General features: G+C 40.3%; 1 protein-coding gene across 1 annotated transcript; it reads left to right on the top strand.

Annotated features, from left to right (window-relative positions):
• Positions 1-3,865: 3,865 nt before the first annotated feature.
• Eif3m (eukaryotic translation initiation factor 3 subunit M) lies at positions 3,866-22,336 on the top strand. Its single transcript, XM_052183130.1, has 11 exons — positions 3,866-3,991; positions 6,188-6,320; positions 7,267-7,405; positions 7,886-8,009; positions 8,294-8,388; positions 15,040-15,123; positions 16,094-16,193; positions 16,806-16,887; positions 20,549-20,692; positions 21,654-21,714; positions 22,143-22,336. Exons 1-11 carry the CDS (start codon positions 3,950-3,952, stop codon positions 22,261-22,263), a joined length of 1,125 nt encoding a protein of 374 aa, XP_052039090.1. The 5' UTR covers positions 3,866-3,949; the 3' UTR covers positions 22,264-22,336.
• The last annotated feature ends 31 nt before the right edge of the window (positions 22,337-22,367 follow it).

The raw sequence follows: 22,367 nt of genomic DNA, 5'->3' as shown, positions 1-22,367 counted from the left end.
GTACAAATCTCTTGTATTTGCATCATCTACTGTCACTAAAGCTCTTGATGAAAACAGCAAAGTCTTCCCACTGGGCTACGCATGCCTTTTCAAAGTCACTTTAAAAAGCATGAATGATAAATATGTCTTCTTCAGCTCAACAGATTCATAAATGTTTCTGAGACTGCCTATGTCATGTGACATGAAGACGAGAGCCTGAGGCGTTTCCCTTCTTATGCAGGTTACTGGGAAGACGGCACTTTCTGTGGTCGGTGTGTGGGGGATGTCAAGTTGTGAGCTGGCTCTGTCATAGCTCTGTGTGATCTATTTCTGTAAGGCGCCAATCAGCTGAACTCAACATTGTTTGCTTCCCTATAAAGTCACTGTCATCGTGCGCTGCCTCGCTAGTATAAAACTTAATTATTAGCTGTAAAACTCTGAGATCCTAAAAGGATAGTAGTGTTCTGAATTCAACATTGCTTGACAACAGCTAAGGGAGACCAAGATTCCCACCATAAATATACACAATAAAAATCAGTAACATGCACTCACATAAACAAGCCTTTTATTTTCAAAGTGATGACTTCAGAGTTCAAACTTTCCCAAGTCGGTCAAAATTAGTTTCCTTTGTTGTGAGGCAAAGCCCATGTAATAGCACATGAAAACAAGATGGAGAATTATTTTCTCCTACATTAAAACAAGCGAGAAAGGCAGTCGTGGTTGTCATCACATCTTCCTGGTATCAGGATCAGAGAGCCCTTTCACCTTTCCCTGCCACCATGACTTTTACCTCCAAGGCCACAGCCAGGGTTCAGTTGGATTACTGCAGCTCCCACCATCAAAGTCATGGTTTATACATCAAAATAAGAAGAAAGACAAGAGCAAAAGAGTCCGTTTCTAAGTAAAGTGGTCCCTTTTAAACATTAAAGAGTCCTGGGCCTGCCTGTGATATGACAAGGTGTGGACTGGCAAGCCTGGGGACCTGAGTTCAAGTCACAGACCCTGCAGTAGAAGAAGTTCACACGTATGTGCCCACAGGGAAGCAGGGATGACAAATCTAAGTTTTCCAGTATTTTTAATCAGAAAGAATTAAAGAATTAAAAATAAAAGGGGAGCTAGGAAGATGGCTCTGTGTAAGAGCAATTGTTCTACAAGCACGAGGACCTGAGTTCGAATCCCCAGCAGGCACATAAAAAAGTATGCCTATAACTCAGAAAGTAGAAACAATGGAGTCAGGATTTCAAGGTCAGTTACAGTTACACCGTGAGCTCAAGGCTAACCTGGGCTATCGAGAGCTCTCCTCAAAAGAAAACAAACATCCATATCAGCTAGAAAAAGGGCTTTGCCTTTCAGAATATATAGGGTTTTGTTCAACTTTCTGCTCCTTCTGTTTTGGAAAGTTCAGAGGACAGTTTGAGAAAGTCTCAAGAAAGATAATGTAGCAATGAAGGTTGTGATTGTGGTATCAGCAGGGGTGACGCTTTACCACTATTGACACACCAGTGACCCCATTTTATATCAGGCATCACGTTAGCTTCAGCTAACTCATTTCAACTGACTCTAAACTTTTTTTAAAAGCATTTAGAATACTTCCTGTAATATAGTAGATAGCATTTCTTGTATCATTTGTTTAAGGAAGATTTATGTTTTTAAAAAAACTTAGATTATCAGAAAACATTCTATTAACTAAAAATAATGCTAGGGTTTTTTTCAATTAAGAAATTAATTTGACAAAAAGTATCATTGAAAAATTATAAAGAAGCATGCTGGTTAGTTTTATGTCAGTTTTCATACAATTTATAATTATCTGAGAGGAGGAAACCTCCATTGAGAAAATGCTTCCATAAGATTGAGCTTGCAAGCAAGTTGTGAGGCATTTTCTCAATGAGTGACCAATGGGGGGGGGGCAGCCTATGGTGGGTGATGACATCCGTGGCTGGTCGCCCTGAGCTCTACAGGAAAGCAGGCTAAGCAAGCCCTGAGACACAGGCAGTAAGCAGCAGCATCCATGGCCTCTGCATCAGCGCTAGTCTTCTGCAGTAATAGACAACGATGTGGAAATAAAAGCCAAATAACCCTCTTCCTCCTCAACCTGGGTTTAGACATGGTGTTTCATCATGGCAATTATAACTTTAATATGACAGCTAATCGCTTAGTGACAGAAAGCTTGCTTAGTACACACAAAGCCTTGGGTTTGATTTCATCACAGTAACATAAACAATAAATAAGTTTGCATGATTTAATTTTGTTCTCTCTGGTAGGTCAACCACCTGCTGGTACATAATTATGTCAGAGAGATCAATATGTTTTAGTGAATGAGTAAATGTCTATAAAGATTCAAATAATTCTGTCTCTATCCTTTCAAAACCTTCCTCTCAAAAGTCCCCTGAACTCACCTTCTTTTATTTCACCAAGTCATAGAAAGAATAAAGGAAATCGAAAAAGGGGGGGGGGGCGGTAAGGGATGGGGCTAATATTAAAATAGGGTTTTAAAATATTCATATATATATATATATATATATATATATATATATATATACTTATTGATGAGTTAAAATACTGAAGAAAAAGCTGGCAACATTAACGTTTGAAACAAATTTTCATCAAGAAGGGGGAAAGAAGCTGAAAGCAAAGTTGAAAAGTATTGATCTCAGAGAAAATGTCACCTTTCAAAATTCAAAGCAGAGACTGCTGTGATGATGAGCCGGCTGCACACCAGCTTCAGAACCCAGAAATCTGCTCCCCTCTTTTTAACTAGTCTCCCTTCCTTTTCTTCCCTGAGAATGCATCTCCCGTCCATTCAGGAAGATTGTGTTAGTTTGCTTCCCATTGCTGTGATAAAATATTGGCCAAAACGACTTGGGGAGAAAAGGTTCATTTCATGACAACTCTCAGGTTAAGCTCCATCGTGAGGGAAGTCAAGGCAGGAACCCAAAGCAGGGACCTGGAGGTGGGAACTGGAGCAGAGGCTTGCCCACTGCTTACCGACTTGCTCCTTGGGGCTAGTTTGGCTTCCTTTTCAATACAACTCAGGCACCGACCGAGGGTGGCACCGCCCACAGTGGGCCGGGCCCTCCCATGTCAATTATTAAAGAAGAAAATACCAGACAGCCCTTTTAACCGGGGCATTCTATCAACTGTGAATTCCATGTGTATAGTCTCTAATGAAGTCTGTATTTACTTCAGCCCACTTTTTAATTGCATTTTCCCCTTAGTGTTGGATTTTCAACGTTCTTAAAGTTCTGCATCCAGATTCTATCAACTGCAGACTAAAATATTCTGGAAAAATATCTGTACTGAATATGCAGACTCTGTCTTTCCCTAGAAAACAAAGTACATAGAATTTACATTGGATTAGGTATTTTAAGTGTCCTGGAGATGAATTAAAGTATACGGGAGGATGTGCAGAGGCACACACACACACACACACACACACGGCCATTTATATAAAGGTCATTTTATAAAACCACAGATTTTGGCATCAGAGAGGGATCCTGGAATCAATCCCTAACAGATACTGAGTAACATAAGCTGAGGTATTGTGTATTCTGGATAAGTCCTTATTAGTTAAGTGGGAGCATTCTTTGAATACTAGTCACCTTTAAGTAGCAAAGAACATTGCCTAGCAACTGGACCAGCAAACTGGGTTGAAGCATAACACAGAAAAAAAAATGCCTGAGACAGAATTGGACCGGCAGGCAGCAGGCGGGCAGAGGACACTTTAGCCCAACCAACCTAAGTCTCCGGGGGAGGGGAGGGTTTCAGGTAGGAGCCGGAGAGGAGCAGAAGCAGAGAACAAGACCAGTGTACCGCGGGGAGGAAGTAGTACTGCGGGACCCGCCCACGAGACCCGCCCACAAGACCCGCCCTATCTGGCTGACCCGGAAGCGGTTGTACGTAACACCGTGCGGTACAGCTCCCTTTTCCGGTCGGCGTGGTTCGGAGCGTCTACCGCAGCCCGGCCTTCACCATGAGCGTCCCGGCCTTCATCGATATCAGCGAGGAAGACCAGGTGCACGTTGCGGGGCCCGCTGGGCGGCGGGTGCGGGAGATCCCCGGGACGGAGCCCATGAGGTGGGAGCGCGCTCTCCTAACCTGGGTCTCGGCGCGTGCGCGGCCGAGCGTCCGGACGCCGGCCCGGCGGGCGTCGGGACTCATCCGGAGTCGCCGATGACGACCCAGAACTTTCAGCGGACAGGGAACAGTGTCGGCTAAGTTGGCATGTGGGAGAAGCAACTTTGAGCGTCTAAATGCGGGCCTTGCGCGGCCACAGGCGAAGATGGCGTGTATTTTACTTGTTGACTGGTGTTTTCTGTTCCCATAATCCCACCTGTCCCAAGTCGGCTGTGAGGCATAAGCATCTGGCGGGCCATCCCGGGCACTTGAAGTTCACTAATTGGGGTTTATCCTTTGGTGTACAGGACAGATGGCTTCTCGTTTTTCTTGTAACAGAAGTTTAATTGTTGGGATGACAGTCTTTTAATTTTCTATAACCAAAACTATTCTTTGAAGACGTTCTTGGTGTGCGTGCGTACGCTTTTTTAATACCCGTTGACAGAAACTTGGGGTTCTATATGCTAAACAAGAAAGGAGAGGAAGTTATGCACACATAGATGGAGAAGAAAGAGTATTTGATAGCTATGGAAGCAAGAGGTCTCAGGAATTGACTAGTATTTACCGAAAAGGTACTCCTGTCCAGGAGTGTCCTTGTCATTTGGCCATATTGTAGAGTGACTTGTGGTCAACAAGAATGATATAAAAATATTAAACTTATCTAATTCTTAGAAAGAGGTTTATAAAGCAGGAAGTCAACAAATGCTTTCTTTAGATCTTGGTTAGATTATATATTTGTGTCATAAAGAAAAAAATGATTGCCGGGCGATGGTGGCGCACGCCTGTAATCCCAGCACTCTGGGAGGCAAGCGGATTTCTGAGTTCGAGGCCAACCTGGTCTACAGAGTGAGTTCCAGGACAGCCAGGGCTATACAGAGAAACCCTGTCTTGAAAAAAACCAAATCCCCCAAAAAAAAGAAAAGAAAAGAAAAATGATTTCTGGTATTTTTGCTCTTTCCAATATGACACTTGAGTTTTCAAAATATCTTTTTTAATAATACCATTCCATCTTCTATATGAAATTACTATGCTATTGTTTGGAAAAATAATTCCATCGGATCTATGGGTTTGTTAGGTTTCTGAGGTAGCTAAACACATTTGTGGGATTAAAAATGTTGGTTATTTCCCCCACGTTTCTTTTGGCTTTGTCCAGACAATTTGACATCAGTGCTTTTTCTATCTCACCCTCCCCACCCCATCCCCTTTCTCCTTTTGATTTTTGGGAAGTGTTTCACTATGGCTTGTTAGACCTTGGCAGGCTGGATAGAGATTCCCCCTGCCTCTGCCTCAAGTGCGGTAGCCACAGTTGTGTGTCACCTCACCCTGTCCCCTGTGCATTTTCCAGTGGAACGCTTTATTCTCTGCTGCGTTAGGTTTTTATTCTGTTAGTTTTAAAAGTCATCTACATTTATGTTTCAGTGTATAAATGCCAAACCATCAAGGGAAAAAAGTTATTAAAGATTCATAATTAGGGAATAAAATAGGAAACATCCAAATGACTTAATCTAGTAGTTATTTTGATAGTACCAGAAGTGCTTTCTGACTCTTGAGAGCGATGTTTCATTTCAAGATACTTGTTACACAGTGCATCCAATGTGATATACAAACATTTTAATGCAGGCTGAACTGACAGGCATTATCCTTTTATATTGGTGTCTCCCAAAATGCTTGTCTCAAATGGTTTTCAGGTTATTAGCAAATGATTAGCCTGTTGTCTGGATGGTGACTATGATTGTAGTAGTGCTATTTAGATATACATTTGACAGCTATAAAATTTCATTTATTGGGGGAAAACCTTCAACTTTGCCAAGTTAGATTGACTTCTCTTTAGTCTCCATCCCTCCTAGTGGAGACCACTTAGGTTAAATAAAGTATTTGCTGCAGCCTGGAAGTCCAGTGGATGCAGGAGACAGGAAACTGAGTATGATCTTTGTGTGCGCCTGTATGGACTTTGCAGAGGGAGGGAGAGATGCAGCACTATTTGAGGCACTTAGCATGTGCACAGTAATTTGGAAGCACATTTGCTATTTGTGTTTTGTCATAAGTCAGTTTTACAAGTGGATCTAGAGATTTAGCAACCCTGTTTGATTCATAGGCTGCTGAACTTCGAGCTTATCTGAAATCGAAAGGAGCTGAGATCTCAGAGGAGAACTCGGAAGGCGGACTTCATGTAGATTTAGCTCAGATTATTGAAGCCTGTGACGTGTGTCTGAAGGAAGATGATAAAGGTTGGTTTTAGTCTTTCTACAAAGTATTTCTTACAAGTTCTCATTAGAGAACTCTACCTTAAAATTTTTCTTGTCAATTATATGCTTTGGTTTGAGACAAGATTTTTAAGCAATGTAGAGGGGAAAGAATACAATCAAAAATACATTATGAAAATATTTTTTAATTAAATTTAGTCAGTTTTTAATGTAACCTTTTCATATAATTTCAGGTTTTTTTTTTCTGTTAGACCTATAAAGTAAGCCATTCTGACTTTGAAAAAATGTGTGAGTTTTCAAAGTATCTTTTTTAAAATACCATGCCACCTTCTATATGAAATTACTACATATACTAGATGTTAGTAGTTTTAAAATGAACTGAAGAGGTTTGGATGAAGAGGTTGTTATTTCAAGTAATCTTTAATTGTTAGGCTGCTCCCCATTTAGATACAGCTTCTCAGTACACAGCACAGTTTCTGTACTGTGAACTCTGAAATATTTGTTAAAGTTTAAAAATTAAATTTTGAGTCCAATTCATATCTGTAATACTTGAAAATGAGTTAGACAGCTAGGAATTTAACAGCCCTTCATTTCTAAATAATTCTCTACATGAGGTACAAAGTTTTCTTCAGTTTAGACCTCCTGACCTAAAATCCAGCTAACTTAAGTAATTTCAAATCTAGTAATTTCAAGATGATTAGATATTATGCCAATAAAAATCATAAAAGAGAATGTGGATGTTTAAGTCACACACCTGCTTACTGAATGCTGGCTCTACAGTGGTGCTGGTGAAGTGAGAATTTATGGATACTGTATACTTAAAGCTGTTCCTGAAATCAAGGTCTTCTCAAACTTTCACAATAGCCAAACTATGTACTTTAAGCATCTTTGTATTGAAACACTAGAAATGCATGCCATGTAGACCTGCTGAACGATGTGTCTGCTGACTGTGCTCTCGATGCCTATGTAGATGTTGAAAGTGTGATGAACAGTGTGGTGTCCCTCCTGTTGATCCTGGAGCCAGATAAGCAAGAAGCATTGATTGAAAGTCTGTGTGAAAAGTTGGTCAAGTTTCGGGAAGGCGAACGCCCATCTCTGAGACTGCAATTGTAAGTTGAAGACTGTAAGGCATAGGTGGACAGATGGCTCTGCAGAGTACCTGAGTTTGTTCCCAACACTCATGCCAGTGTCTCACCCTCTTAAGACCACTCTACGAGGCGCTTGTGGATTGTAAGAAAAGGTATTGAGAAGTAACTGTAACTCCAGCTCTTGGGATCCAATACTTCTGGACTCTACTGGCACCTGTGCACCTACACACATGCACACCTACACACACACACACACACACACACAATTTAAAATAATAAAAATACATTTTTTTAATTGGGCTGTTTGTATGGTATAAATTGTGATTGTTTGAAGCAGGAATTCTGGAATTGGACTATCAGCAGCTTTCTGCCTTTGGCGGTTGTTCAACCTTTCTGTGCCCCAGTTCCCTCTTTTGTAAGATGAAGTTATCATTAGTGCTGCCTTATATTTGTAGTGAGAGCAGATAACCTCATTTAGTACTTTGGTTGTTTGTTAACCAGGCTCAGCAACCTTTTCCACGGGATGGACAAGAATACTCCTGTCAGGTACACTGTATACTGCAGCCTCATCAAAGTGGCAGCCTCGTGTGGGGCCATCCAGTACATCCCAACGGAACTGGATCAAGTGAGTGTTCTGCTTACAGGAAATGAAGCTTGCTTAGGTTGAAGCTAAGATAGTAGCAGCTCTGTGTGTCCTGAACTTTATCTTGTTTCTCCTTTGGGAAGTGTGGGGTGTAGTTTTTTGAGACAGGAGCCTATGTAGCCCCAGGTGGACTCAGACTTGCTATGTAGTTGTGGATGACCATGAACCGATCTTCCTGCCCCTCCTCCTTAGTCCTGAGTGCATTCAACTGAATATGTGCTGCTCAGCTCTGAATAAATTCTCTCCTTTCCTAAATCATGTTGTAGGTGAGAAAGTGGATCTCTGACTGGAAGCTCACCACTGAAAAGAAACACACCCTCTTAAGACTACTCTACGAGGCGCTTGTGGACTGTAAGAAAAGGTATTGAGACGTGCTGCCCCTACCCCAGCTGCAGTGGGTGGGCATGAGTCTTGAAGACAAGTTGAGCTAGTAGTTTTACTTGTTCTCCACAGTCATCAGAATCTTGAGCTCCTAAGTAACTGCAAAGACTTAACCGGGTAGCATAACTAGAGAGCTGGAGATGGTCAGTTAGGAGAGCTGGGAGGAGTGGACCTAGTACCAGACCCACGCCAGGTGTGACCCTGGAGCTGGGGAGGCAGCAGGAGTGGGAGCTCAAAAGCATCCTCTAGGTGTGTACACAGTGAGTTTAAGACCAGCCTGGACTTCATAAGTTTCTGTGTTTAAAAAAAATATATATTTTTAAATTTTTTTCATCTTTAAACTTTTCAGAAGGCAAAACTTGATTTTGTTTTAAAACAATTGTAAACTCCAAAACTGTATATGATGCCAGATGAGGTTATTTAATATTTTGATAGTACCAGGGTGATGCTGTCATTTTTGTTAAGAGATGGTGTGGTGCTCTGAGCTGAGAACCACAGAATTAAATGAGTTCTTTCTTCTTGGGTTCCAGCAAGGTCTTGGTGTAAAGGCTTCTTTCTGTTCAAACCCATCAAACCCATGAGTTTGAACCATCTGTTCCAACTCATCAAACCCACTGGCCAAAATACCTTCTATTCAGTATCCTAGCTTTAGGTGCCTGCCCTCAGCCATGTTGTCTGGCTGTTTAAAGAAGGCTAATCCTAGCTGCTTTTTCTTATGTGTTTAATACTTCTAAAAACAACAACAACCAAAAAACCCACCATTCTTCAGTTAATTTCCTTATGCAAATTTCATAATAGCTTTTAGTGCTAGTATTAACAAGATTAATTCAGTTGTTATGTAGGATATTGTAAATATTTTCAGAGTGTTTAAGAAAAATTACAAGAAAGATGTGATTTTGTTGTGAAGGTTGATGTGTTTTATAATAATAAGCGACAATGCTTACCTTTGTAGTCTGTATTTTGAAGCAGTGGGTAGTTTACTCTATGGTGGCCTGGTTGTAGCAGCATTTTAGCCAGTTATCAGTAAAAGGCTGAGAGGAAGTAGTTTACTTTGAAGATTATTTAAGAAGGAATACATGCAGACTCTAAGAGACGCGTGTATTGTAGTATACAGGCTGTGGAATCAGGCCTCTGGGGTTTAGACCTTGAGTTTATTTGTATGGCTCTGAGCAGAATAGACTACTCAATGTAGCTGTAGTAATTCAAAATGGAAACAGTACCTTTCTACTCCTTACCTCAGGTTGTTACGGACATCACATAAGGAGTTCTAAAGCCTTCTTTACTAAGCAAACACTTGTTAATGTTGAATAGGACTATCTTCCCTGTTGCCCTTTTCATTTTTAAGCTTGCCTTTAGGAATTGGGTTGGTTTTGCCAACACAGTGGTTTTAGGTGATGGGTTGTTATGATTGCCTGTGAATGTAAGGTGCTTGCTGGATGGAGTTGGTACCTCCTCTCTGGAGGGTTTCTCTTCATCTTTGCGTGTTTGTTCCAGAGCTATTCTCAGAGAAACAAGATAGGTCAGTACCATCTACCAGGACTACTGGTGTTTGCATATTATATTTAACCACAGTTTAGCATTTTTCTCTTTTCAAAAGTTTTCTCTTTTCTAGTTTTTTTATTAGTGTGGGGGCAAGGAGTGTGCAGGAGGGGCACAGGAGTGAATATCAGAGGACAACTTAGTGAAGTCAGTTCTTTCCTTCCACCTTTCCATGGCTCCTGAAGGTCTTCCACAGATGTTCTACTTTGCTGGGCAAGTACCTTTGCCTTTGAGCCTTCTCATAGGCCTCATTTTTATTCTCCTTGAAACAGTTTTTACGGTTGAATTTTGAGGCCCCTCTGGTATTCTCTCGGTCACTGCTCTCCATCTTACCTACCTATTCTCTTGTACCCTCCTCTCTGTAGTTTGCTTGCTGTAGTTGTGGAGGAGCCGGGGATCTCGTGTGCCTTGGGTGGCCTGGTTCTTTGTGTTGGTAGTTTATGTTCCCCACAGCACACTTGGCACCTGTGACCTGACCAGCTAACAAGGGCCAGTCCCCCAGTCACCGCAGCTCCACTGTCCCTTAGAGTGCTGCTACCTTGAGCATTCTTATTCTTAAATGTTATCTACACATCGATGATTCTGAGTTTTTACCTCTTCTGCTGCTTCTCTGAACGTCAGGTGTCCATCCCATTTAACATCTCCCATAGAGTGTATCAAAGGCATTACACTTAATAGTTCTAAAAGTCAAATTTTTTTTTCCTGAACTCAAGAAATTACCATCTCCATTTTTCTAGTTGATTAAGACCAAAACTTGGAATTCATCTTTGACTTCTCTGTCTTATATCCATCAACAAACCCTCTAGGCTTTGAGTAAATCTAACATTGACCATGTTACTTCTGTTGCTACCAGATGGCTAAGCTACTGCCCTTTGTTACTTTATTTAAATTGTCCACTAAGCAGTCCTGATTTTGATCATTGTCAAACTGTTCGAGAGCACAAATGACAGAAAATTGTATTTAATATGGATGATCAGACTTTCTCTAGAGAGAACCCTCCAGGGGTTTCATTCAGAGGAACAGGACAAAGCCAACTCTAGTCCCATGGCACTGAGTTTTTCCCAGAATGCTGCACGTATCCACGTGGCTCCCCTTTCCTCAGGCCATGCAGTGGTTCCAGGTGTTGGAAGGGCTTTCTTGGTCTCCTCTGTAGCTAGCAGCCCTCCTCCCCTTCTCTGTTACTATATATTTCCCTTTTGCCAACAGGAATACAATATATTTAATGTTTAGTTTTGTCCCCACTAGAACACATCCTTCATGAAGGGAGGGACTTGTTACTAGAACAGTTGCCAGTAGGCAGTTGGAATATATGAATCAGATGAGCCGCTGGTAAACATCATCATGGCCAAACAGAGTGGCTACAAGAAGCAGAGATGTGAGTCACAGTCCAGTACTAGCTTGAACTGGTGAGGATGTGCCTTCCAAAGGCACGCAGTGTGAAACTTCCTAGATCTCTTTGTAAGCATATAAGAGCTCTTTCTTCCTAGTTTTCTGAACTGAGAATTAAACTGCAATGTTTTAGATCTGATCCTTGATTCTGAAGAACAGGTGCAATGCAGTGCACACCTGCCACTCTGTTCTTCGTCTTTCAGCAGCATGTGCGGTGCTCTTCTCATGCTCTTCTCTTCAGTCACACCCGTCTCCTTTTACCTCAGGTTCTCTCTGTCTCCTTCCCTCCCTCCTTCCTTCCTTCCCTCCTTCTCTCCTTCCTTCCCCCCTTCCTTCCTTTCTCCTTCTCTCCTTCCTTCCCCCCTTCCTTCCTTTCTCCTTCCCTCCTTCCTTCCTTTCTTCCTTCCTTTCTCCTTCCTTTCCTCCCTTCCTTCCTTCCTTCCCTCCCTCCCTCCTTTCTTCCTTCCTTTCTTCCCTCCTTCCTTTCCTCCCTTCCTTCCCTCCCTCCTTCCTTCTCTCCTTCCTTCCTTCTCTTCTTCCTTCTCTCCTTCCCTCCCTCCCTCCCTCTCTCTCCCCCTCCCTCCCTCCCTCCTTCCTTCCCTCCTTCTCTCCTTCCTTCCTTCCCTCCCTCCTTCCCTCCCTCCCTCCTTCCTTCCTTCCCTCCCTCCCTCCTTCCCTCCCTCCCTCCTTCCTTCCTTCCCTCCCTCCCTCCTTCCTTCCCTCCTTCCTTTCTTCCTTCCTTCCCTCCTTCCCTGCCTTCCTCCCTCCCTCCTTCCTTCCCTCCTTCCTTTCTTCCTTCCTTCCCTCCTTCCCTGCCTTCCTCCCTCTCTCCCTCCTTCCCTGCCTTCCTCCCTCTCTCCCTCCTTCCCTCCCTTCTTCCCTCTCTCCCTCCTTCCCTCCCTTCTTCCCTCTCTCCCTCCTTCCCTCCCTTCCTCCCTCTCTCCTTCCTTCCTTCCTTCCTTCCTTTCTGGTTTATTTTTTGTTTTATGTAGGTACCTGAGGGTATGTATACATCCAGAAGTCCTACAACCAGAGTTAGTCAGTTGTGAGCTTCCTGCTGTGGGTGCTGGAAGCAAAGCCATGTCCCCTGCAAGAGTAGCTTACTCCTAATGTCTTGAGCTGTCTCTCCAGGCCCATCTTCACACCTTCGTAAAATCCATGTCTGTCACCCTAGCTGCTGTACTAAAAACTTGAGATCTATAAGTGTGAATGTTTTCTGTTACAACTTCTGTGTATAGCGCATGGTACCATGTACTCAGTGTAACCAAAATGAATTGACTAAGAAAATGAAATGACTAAGAAAATTTCTTTTCTTAGTCTCTGTTCCTTACCAGTAAATGTCAGGATGATGATCATCCTCACTTGCCTCTCTCCATCGTCTGTGATCGCCATACCTAGTTATTTCTGCCTCTCCAGTGCTGTGTCTGCAGACAGCACTGTTGTTTGTCTGCATTGTTACAAAACTCTTCAAAGTAGTCTTCTGTGTTCTCTGATGATCATGATTTTTCTTTGAAATTTCAGCATGTTATATAGTTTTTCCATTTGTTTTGGTCCAGTATGGACTCCTTAATGTGGCACATATTTCCAGCTTGAAGTCTCGCCTACTGTGTTTAGTGAATAATGAAAGCTGTCTAGTCAGTTTTATAGTGACAGACTATGATAATTGTGCTTAAATATTCTCTCAGTGCATCTCTCTTGCACACACATTAATCCTGTGTCATATTCTTGTTTTTCTCACCCTAGACAAGGGAACTTTTGTCAGGTCAGGATCACCTACATTTTCCAGTCTACACGGGAGCTGGTACCTGCTTCTATATGATTCATAAGGGGAATGGTGGTTACTTTGTAAAAAGTGTATTAATGTATTGATTTGTGGTGTGTGTGTGTGTGCGTGCGCGCGCGCCTATGTACATGTGCCATGGTGCACAGGTGGACGCCAAAGGACAACTTGTGGGAGCCAGTTCTTTTCCTGCCACCATGTGGACTCACTAGGATCAAACTCAGGTTGTCAGGCTTGGCAGCAAGTGCCTTAACCCTGAACCACCTCACATACCCGTGTTTTAACATTTTTAAGTGGTTGAGGGAGAAAAAGCCATATGAAGAGTAATATTCCATGACATGGAATGGTTTTTTTGAGACAGGGTTTCTCTGTATAGCCCTGGCTGTCCTGAAACTCACTCTGTAGACCAGGCTGGCCTCGAACTCAGAAATCTGCTTGCCTCTGCCTCCCAGAGTGCTGGGATTACAGGCGTGCACCACCACTGCCCGGCTAGCTTGCAAGACATTTAAAACCATTTACTCTCTTACCCTTTACAAGAAGAATGGTCTATTTTTTAAGAGGGTTGGTTTTTTTTTTTTTTTTTAATGTGTGGGTATTTTAAAGAGTGATGCTAGTTATCTAAGCCCTTATATGTCATATGCCATGCTATACAGTTTAAATGGAGTGTTTGATTTTAATAAAAAGGCTTGTAGTTGTACTAGATTAAATACCGTGGTTCCTGAGACTAGAAGACATAGTGTGCCTGGAATGGTGAATAGATAACAAACTATGGTAGTACGTGGATTCTTAATGCTTTCCTTTGGATTTTTATAGAGAGCACTATGTTTTAGACTGTGCATTATATATACATATATATACATACACACATACACACACATATACATATATACATTCATACATACATATATATACATATATCATTCATATATATATGCATGATAACCCAGGTTATCAGGCTTGGCAGCAAATGCCTTAAACCTGAACCACCTCACATGGCTATGTTTTAACATTTTGCATATGTATATAATATACATACAGCATTGAGCTGAAGGTAAACACAGCTCCTACTGTGTTACTTAGGTTGAATGCAGTTAGGAAGGGAAAACATTTCTAGGGAAAAAAAAGGGAGAAAAACCCAGTTTTTCGCAGCTTAGCAACAGTTGCTAAACTAGCTGAAAAATCTGTCAGTTAAAGGGAGTGAGAAAGGGCAAAGGTGAGTGCTGAGCTTGGTTGCTTGTGTTTTGGAGGTCCTGGGTCTAGACTCCAGAGCCTTTCACAGCCTTGTGTTTTGGATGTCCTGGGTCTAGACTCCAGAGCCTTTCACAGCCTTGTGTTTTGGATGTCCTGGGTCTAGACTCCAGAGCCTTTCACAGCCTTGGCAAGTGCTTTACCGTTAAGCTGCATCCCCAGCCGAGGTAAGATTGAATGAGTGCTCAGCTATTCTACCCTTAGATAGTAAAGACTGACCAGCCACATAACTAAGGATATTTTACATCAGAACGCTATTGTAAGCAGTGATTTAAATGATGTTGGCTCAATAGCCACACTGTTCTAAGAGCTGAACTTAAGCCTTTATACGTCTGCCTGGCAAGCCACCTTGCCCTGCCTTCCACTTTAGCCTGTTTTATAGCAAAAACTAGAGGGTCAAGGGAGAGTTTCTATTTGAGGGTCTCAGCTTACCTAACACACCTTCAGAGACTCTGCTTGCTCTGTAAAGTCACCCCCACTTTCTGCCTTTTTTCCCCTTGCCTTTTATTTTCTTGATGGTACTTAATCATTTGTTAGTTTTCCTTTTTTGTTTGACAGGTTTGGTGAGCTTTTTCTTAAATAGCCATCTTGTTCACTGTTTAATGTATGTATTGGTAAGTATTTTTAATAGAGTGACTTCCAAAATTCAGACCATTGAAATGATGCTCTTTTTAGTGATGCCGCATCAAAGGTCATGGTGGAATTGCTCGGGAGTTACACAGAAGACAATGCTTCCCAGGCTCGAGTTGATGCCCACAGGTACGATCAAACGTTGCTCCAGTGAGCACTCAACCATCAGCTTAGGCATGAGCCACAGACTCTAGTTCAGCACCTGACGTAATCTCTGCAACAGCTAGCAGGCCAGAGCTAGTCGGTAGCATGTTCAGGATTGATACTGCATGTGAAACAGCACTTGGTATTTACTGTACAGGCTTCTGTTGTTACAAGCTAGTAAATACAACCGAAGAATTAGAACTTACTCTCTGGTCAGTTTTTCTTAATAAGGTATATAGATGGGAGAAAGTTTGGTTACTTGGCAAAATTTGGCCATTTGCTAATGAGAAAATAAGGACTTTGTGCTATGCCATTAATATAAAATGAGGCTAGAATTAGGTTTTTATGAAATTTCTTGTTTTTTTTATTTTTATTTTTATTTTTGGATTTGGTTTTTTTGAGACGGGGTTTCTCTGTATAGCCCTGGCTGTCCTGGAACTCACTCTGTAGACCAGGCCTCAAACTCAGAAATCCGCCTGCCTCTGCCTCCCAGAGTGCTGGGATTACAGGCATGCGCCACCACCGCCCGGCTTTTATGAAATTTCTGTAAAGGGTTATTATTGAATGTGTGCTTGGACATGCCAGGGGTTCCTGCTTTGGAGTTGACTGCCAGTGTTTAAGCTTTTACCACAGAGCTTAATTGGCATTTGTAGATGAGTTTGTTGTTTTTCTCAAGTGTCTTCCATGATCTCTAAAATGGTCATGAGAACGGTCTGTTAGGTTGTTGTAAGGGTAAGTGGTCATGAGAACAGAGAGATGTTTATTGCTGTTGCATTGGAGCTGTCAGAACACACCCTTAATGAAATAGTATTGATTTGTTTTAACCTGAATTTGTATCCTGTCCATCCTATATTGAACTTAAGATTACTAAATTAAATATATTTTATGATCTATGAAGTAATCAGCAACAAGCTAGGATTTCAAGGCCTGGCTAACTTTTTGTTTTCTTATCAAGGTGTATAGTGCGGGCACTGAAGGATCCAAATGCCTTTCTTTTTGACCATCTTCTTACTCTAAAGCCAGTCAAATTTTTGGAAGGCGAGCTTATCCATGATGTAAGTAGCTTGTCTTTGGTGTGAATTGTATTCTCTTCAGAGTCTTCCATACTGAAGCAGCATCCCTGCCATGTTCTGTATGTGTGCAGGAGGCTACGGGAGAGATCCTGCCCTCTCCTGTGAATGGGCTGGTAGAACCAGCTTTCTCCATTCACTTAACACTGTTCCTCTATCTTCTGCCTTGGCCTGACCATTTTGAACTTCTCTAATTACATTTCTTTTTATTACTTAATATCACCACCCCAAATTAAAATAAAAAGCCACAGTCTTGGTCATTACCAAGTATTGGTCAAATAGCCAGTATTTGGGGGGCTAGGGCAAGTTCAAGACCAGTGTGAGCTGTATATATCAAGGCACTCTCCAGAGAGAAATGAATCCCATGCTCATATAGTTTTGAAGTAATTATTTTGTATTGTTTTCCATCTGGGCTAAGTAGCTTTGAGCTCAGTGTACTTCCTGATTGGTTCATTTTTAAAATGAACTAGATGGTGTTTAGGCAATGTGCTGATAAAGGCTTCTGCATTAAATATGGAGAATTAATGTTAGAAGTCGTAAAATATCCTGAGTGTTCATATAGCTTCTATGATACTATTTTGTCTCTTATCTCTGTAGTTATTAACCATTTTTGTGAGTGCTAAATTGGCATCGTATGTCAAGTTCTATCAGAATAACAAAGACTTCATAGATTCACTTGGTAAGTGTTGGGTATTGATTGGGTTTTATTTATTTATTTATTTATTTATTTATTTATTTATTTATTTATTTATTTATTTATTTATTTATTTATTTATTTGAGGGAGAGATAGGAGTGCGCATGGAGCCATCACACCTAGCATAGAAGTACTTAGTTTAAAAGCTTTAAGATTTGATGATGGAAGGCTAATTAATGGTTATGATTGAGATACACACACATACACTTTACATTATTGCCTAGATACATGCTGATGTGTATAAACCATAGTTGCAGAATTATATCAGGTTTCTCTCCCCTTTAATAAATAATATTCCATATATGGTTGACTACTGCCAAAATGAATGTGTAGTAATATTTACACAGTAGTAAAAGTTCTCTGAACTACAGTTTGAAGACAGTATAAGAAGTGATGATTTTGACTTTGATGTTATTTTGGTTCCTTTGGTTTTGTATTTTTATCAAAATTGGTGTGGGCATGTATGCCCACACACATATGTATAAATATCAGAAAACAACCAAGAGTCTGTTCTCTCCTGTGGGGGTTCCGGGTACCATACTCAGGCTTGGTGACAAGTGTCTTTCTAGGCCGAGCCATCTTGCCAGCCTTTGAACAAAACTACTAGTTTTTTAGTTTTGTTTGAATGCTTAAGTCCGCTGCAATAAAGGGACTTTATTTTTCTGGTAGGTAGCAATTAAAATACAGTAGAGGTTGATTTGTTTCATATTAAAATGGATGATTAACCTTATTGGCTGTGTGAGGTATAGATACTGAAGAAAATTATTGAAATTTACTTAACTAAGCTCATTTTGTGGTTTGGTTAACTTTTTTCCTGTTACCTGTACATTCTGTACAGCCATTGGTTTGGGAGAAGATTGACTTATTTGAATAACATACAGTGTTTGAAATATACCAAGATTAGATGCATGAAAGTCTGTAGAATCCTTCTCCAGGTGCAGTAGACCCCGAAAACCACATTCTGTCCCAGTTAATTTGCTCTGTGGCATGAAGCTGTGTGATGGAATGTGAATGTCAGCAGCCTCTTTATTTACGCACCAAGGCAAAAGGAGTAGTAATTAACACTTTGACACTCCCCCGGCCATGTGTAATTGACTGTTTCAAAGGAGCACTGGTTCATAAGCTATTGCATGCATTAAAACTGCGTTTTCTATATTGCAGCATTTTAAGACAAGGGTCAGTGACAATGCAGAAATTGCTCAATGATGCACATTTTTTTATTACTGCATTAAGGTTTTGACATATTAGTAATGAATAAATGTTTCCATAAAATTAGATTTTTTATAACTTTAAAATTGAAATACGATGGAGAGCCCTGAGCCTTCCTTTGGGAAGGGAGCCCAGTTCATGAACCAAAGCGCCGCTGCCTTCAGATTTGTAACTCGGGCTTCCCCTACATAATAGTTGGCTTTTTCAAAGCAGGTGTCCTAAAGACTGTACATTTGGTTCCTTGTTTAAAAGTAATGGCTATAAATGCGTTTTTTAGATGGAAATAAATGATTTTATTCAGCTCACTCCAGGAATAATTCTCATTTATAGTAGGGGTCCTGCAAAAGAGTATCAGTAAACTATTTTAAAGTATTTTTAGGGACTAGAGAGATGTCTCAGTAAGCAAAGGTACTTGTGCACCTGTGAGAACTAGGGTCAGGTGGCAGCACCAATGGAAAAGCTGGGTGAGTGTGTCTGTTACCCAGTGCTGGTCATGCAGAACAGGCAGAGCTCAAGGTCTGCAGACTAGGAAGTCTAGGTGGATAGTCAGATCCAAGGTTCAGTGAGAGCCCTTTCTCAAGAAAGTGGAGAAGGGAGAGTAGAGGCTACAGCGTTACCCACCTAGTCCATCAGCAAGAATTTATCAAGCTGGGTGTGGTGGCGCACGCCTGTAATCCCAGCACTCTGAGAGGCAGAGGCAGGCGGATTTCTGAGTTCGAGGCCAGCCTGGTCTACAGAATGAGCTCCAGAACATCCAGGGCTATACAGAGAAACCCTGTCTCGGAAAAAAAAAAAAAAAAAACCCAAAAAACCAAAAAAAAGTCTGTATTGTTCTTTCATAATCAAAGACCTGCTTATGTGCATATAACTGAGATTGCTAAAGGTTTTTTGAGAATTTTTTAATATTATTTGATAGGAACAAATTCTTAACTGCTAGTTTACTGTGCCAACTAGAAAAAAATCCTTAATTTGCATTTTGTTTTTGAACATCTTCAACTAGAAATCTACTTTTTTATAGATGCTTTATGAGAAATGCTATTAAATGTTGTATGTATTACATTCCACAGGTGGCATCAGATTGTCAAAACATTTTTTTTTAATTAACACTGACAACTTGGGCCAATTGTATCATTATCTTGTGTCAACCAAATTGCCCTAACATGTCCACATGTAATCTGCTGTTACCCAGTTGCTACCTTCTTGCTTCAGAAAGTTAATCACCATCTGATTTGCATTTGTTAATTAGGGTTAATGTGCACTAATTGATTTTTGATGCTTGTAGATTAACATTAAACTCAGCAATACTTACTTGTGTACCTCATTCATTTGAGTTATGATTATGTTTTTGTTGAATCTGTGCCAAATCAGAAGCCTGTATCGCAATTACAGCTAATTAACAAATAGATGATCATGTCCTATATTAACGGGCTTCCCTTGTCCTCCACTAATAACATGAATGCTGTCATTTTACTCATGTGTGCTTAAATAACTTTTAATACACTTGAGATAATGTTGATTTTTTTAAACTTGTTTTGATAATACAGTACTGTCAAAACAAGTACATATTCTGCTGTAATTCTCAGTTTACAGCCAGTTAAAGATCCAAATAGCAAACACCTTTAATCCTAGCACTTGGGAGGCAGAGGCAGGCAGATCTCTACCGAGTTTGAGGCCAGCCTGCTCTGTATGGTGCATTCCAGGACAGCCAGGACTATGTAGAGAGACCCTGTCTCTCTTTCACCCACCCTACCCCCCAAAAATTCAAAGATCTTTAGAATTTGTACATTATTTTGAGTTTTTATACTGTTGTATAAATGGGCCTAAATTCTCTGGCTATAATTCCACTTAGTAACTGTAAGTCAATTATTTGATCTTTGGATATCTATCTATCTATCTATTTGAAGAAGATAGCTTATTACATTAACTTCCAGGTCTTAATGGTTTTGTGATCTTAATAACTTATAATGGTGTATATCATTAGAGATTATGATATAAATATTAAGTGATTTATATTATTTTATTCTTTTTTGTTTGTTTTGTTTGTTTATTTGTTTTTTGGATTTGGTTTTTTCAAGACACGGTTTCTCTGTATAGCCCTGGCTGTCCTGCCTCTGCCTCCCAGAGTGCTGGGATTACAGGCCTGTGCCACCACCATCTGGCTATATTATTTTATTCTTTGGCTTTATCAAACATGCATATCTGTTAAAAACATATTTGTAGCCCATGCTTAACTTTAGACCTAAATACCTGTATTCTGTTATTGAGTACTATAAAATATGATAGTTTAAAAAAAAAAATCCTCAATAGTCTAAGGACAAATACAACTTGTCTGGTTTGCTCTGTTTAAGTGCTCACACACAGTGACAACTACTGCTTAAGTGTGATTGAGGAAGCCTTGCATGGACACTCAACGGGGTTCACTGTTCTGTAATTTAGGCTTGTTGCATGAGCAAAATATGGCGAAAATGAGACTCCTCACCTTTATGGGAATGGCAGTGGAAAACAAAGAGATTTCTTTTGACACAATGCAGCAAGAGCTACAGATTGGAGCTGATGATGTTGAAGCATTTGTTATTGATGGTAAGGCAGTAGAACATTGCTCATTGCTTTCTAGAATATCATTTTATCTTGTATGAGTCTTATGCTAATAAAGCTGGGTTGTTTGGTAGTGGGTGTTTGTGGCAGATAAGCAAATTTATTTGTAGAATGAGATAGTTTTGTTTGTTTGTTTTTGTCCTATTTTCCAAAATCTCAGACTAGCTGTGTATGATACTTAAAAGCAGGGATGTTTCCCTGGGTGTGCTGATGCATGCTTGTGATCCTAACATCTTGGAGGCCGAGGTAGAAGGACTACAAGTCCACCAGGGATACATAGCAAGACTGTCTTAAAAGAAAAAGAACATCGATTTTAACCCACAGCTTCCATTAGGACAGGAATATGGACATTATTTGTGATCCTAAGGATTAAACACATCACTACAAATAGAGTGATGTAACTGTTAACCAAGCCTTTTCATTGTGAAAGTTAAACAAATTGTACAGTTAATAGAATGTATAGAACCTAAGTTTCTATACTTGGCTTGGTTTCCAGTAGTCATCTAAAGAAGTAATATATTATTTGGTAATTAATCCTCCCCATAAGTCACTGTACAACAGAATTGAATTCTTTGTTTTGACTCAGTCAAAATCGAGCCCAGGCTGACCTTAAATTCAAGACAACTCCCCTGTTCTCAGCCTCCCAAGTGTTGGGATTATAGGTATGAGTCACCACACCTGCATTTTCAACTAGAATCCCCAGTAAAAACATTATAATGCTGAATAGTTTGTCCCAGCAGTTGTCAGACACTAAATTACATAACCTTCTTGGTTGCATTTTATTGGATTCAAAGAGCTGTTTTTGTTTTTTTGTTTTTTTTGTTTTTTTAAATAATGTTGCCAGCACTGTAATGATTAAACTTGGTCAGTTTAATCATACCTTAGCTGTATTTTCTTAGAAAAATTGTCTACGTAAGTAACATATTAAAAAAAAAATCTCTTTCAGCTGTAAGAACTAAAATGGTCTACTGCAAAATCGATCAGACCCAAAGAAAAGTAGTTGTCAGGTAAGGCATATAATATTTTGTTTCTGTAGGACAATTTAGTTTGTTCTGATTATTCTACTTAAATGTTTAGAGAACCAAGGTAGTGTTCTTACAGTTGACTATAGTTAAACCGTGGCTGTTTATCATAATTTTATTAAGGTTCAGACTGAATGTGATTAGCTTATTTAATGAAAGAGTCCTATTTTCCAGCACATTTCATTTAATGGCTAAGTACTGGCTAGAATACTAATGACTTCACGTCTGCTTTATAGATGTTGAGAAGAGATCTATGTGGTAAAAGAGTTCCTAAGAATAAGCAGCTCATGCTTAAATCCTCCTCACTTTTAAATTGTATTTCATTTTAATTTGAAGAAGATTCAACTGTGTAGTATTTTGAAAGAATACTCAGCACTTAGAAGATTGATTAATATTTTGTTCTTAATTTTTAGTCACAGCACGCATCGGACATTTGGAAAACAGCAGTGGCAACAACTGTACGACACTCTTAATGCCTGGAAACAGAACTTGAACAAAGTGAAAAATAGCCTTTTGAGTCTTTCAGATACCTGAAATTTTATGCAAATAATTTTTGTTCTTTGAGAAAAAAAAGTTCTAAGTCATAGTAAAACATTATCAACTAAAATTTGACTAAGCTGTCTCTTTATTTTCTCAGT

Source organism: Apodemus sylvaticus, chromosome 5 (assembly GCF_947179515.1).
Source record: "Apodemus sylvaticus chromosome 5, mApoSyl1.1, whole genome shotgun sequence".
Lineage (NCBI taxonomy): Eukaryota > Metazoa > Chordata > Mammalia > Rodentia > Muridae > Apodemus > Apodemus sylvaticus.
This window is presented reverse-complemented; position numbering and strand designations above follow the sequence as displayed.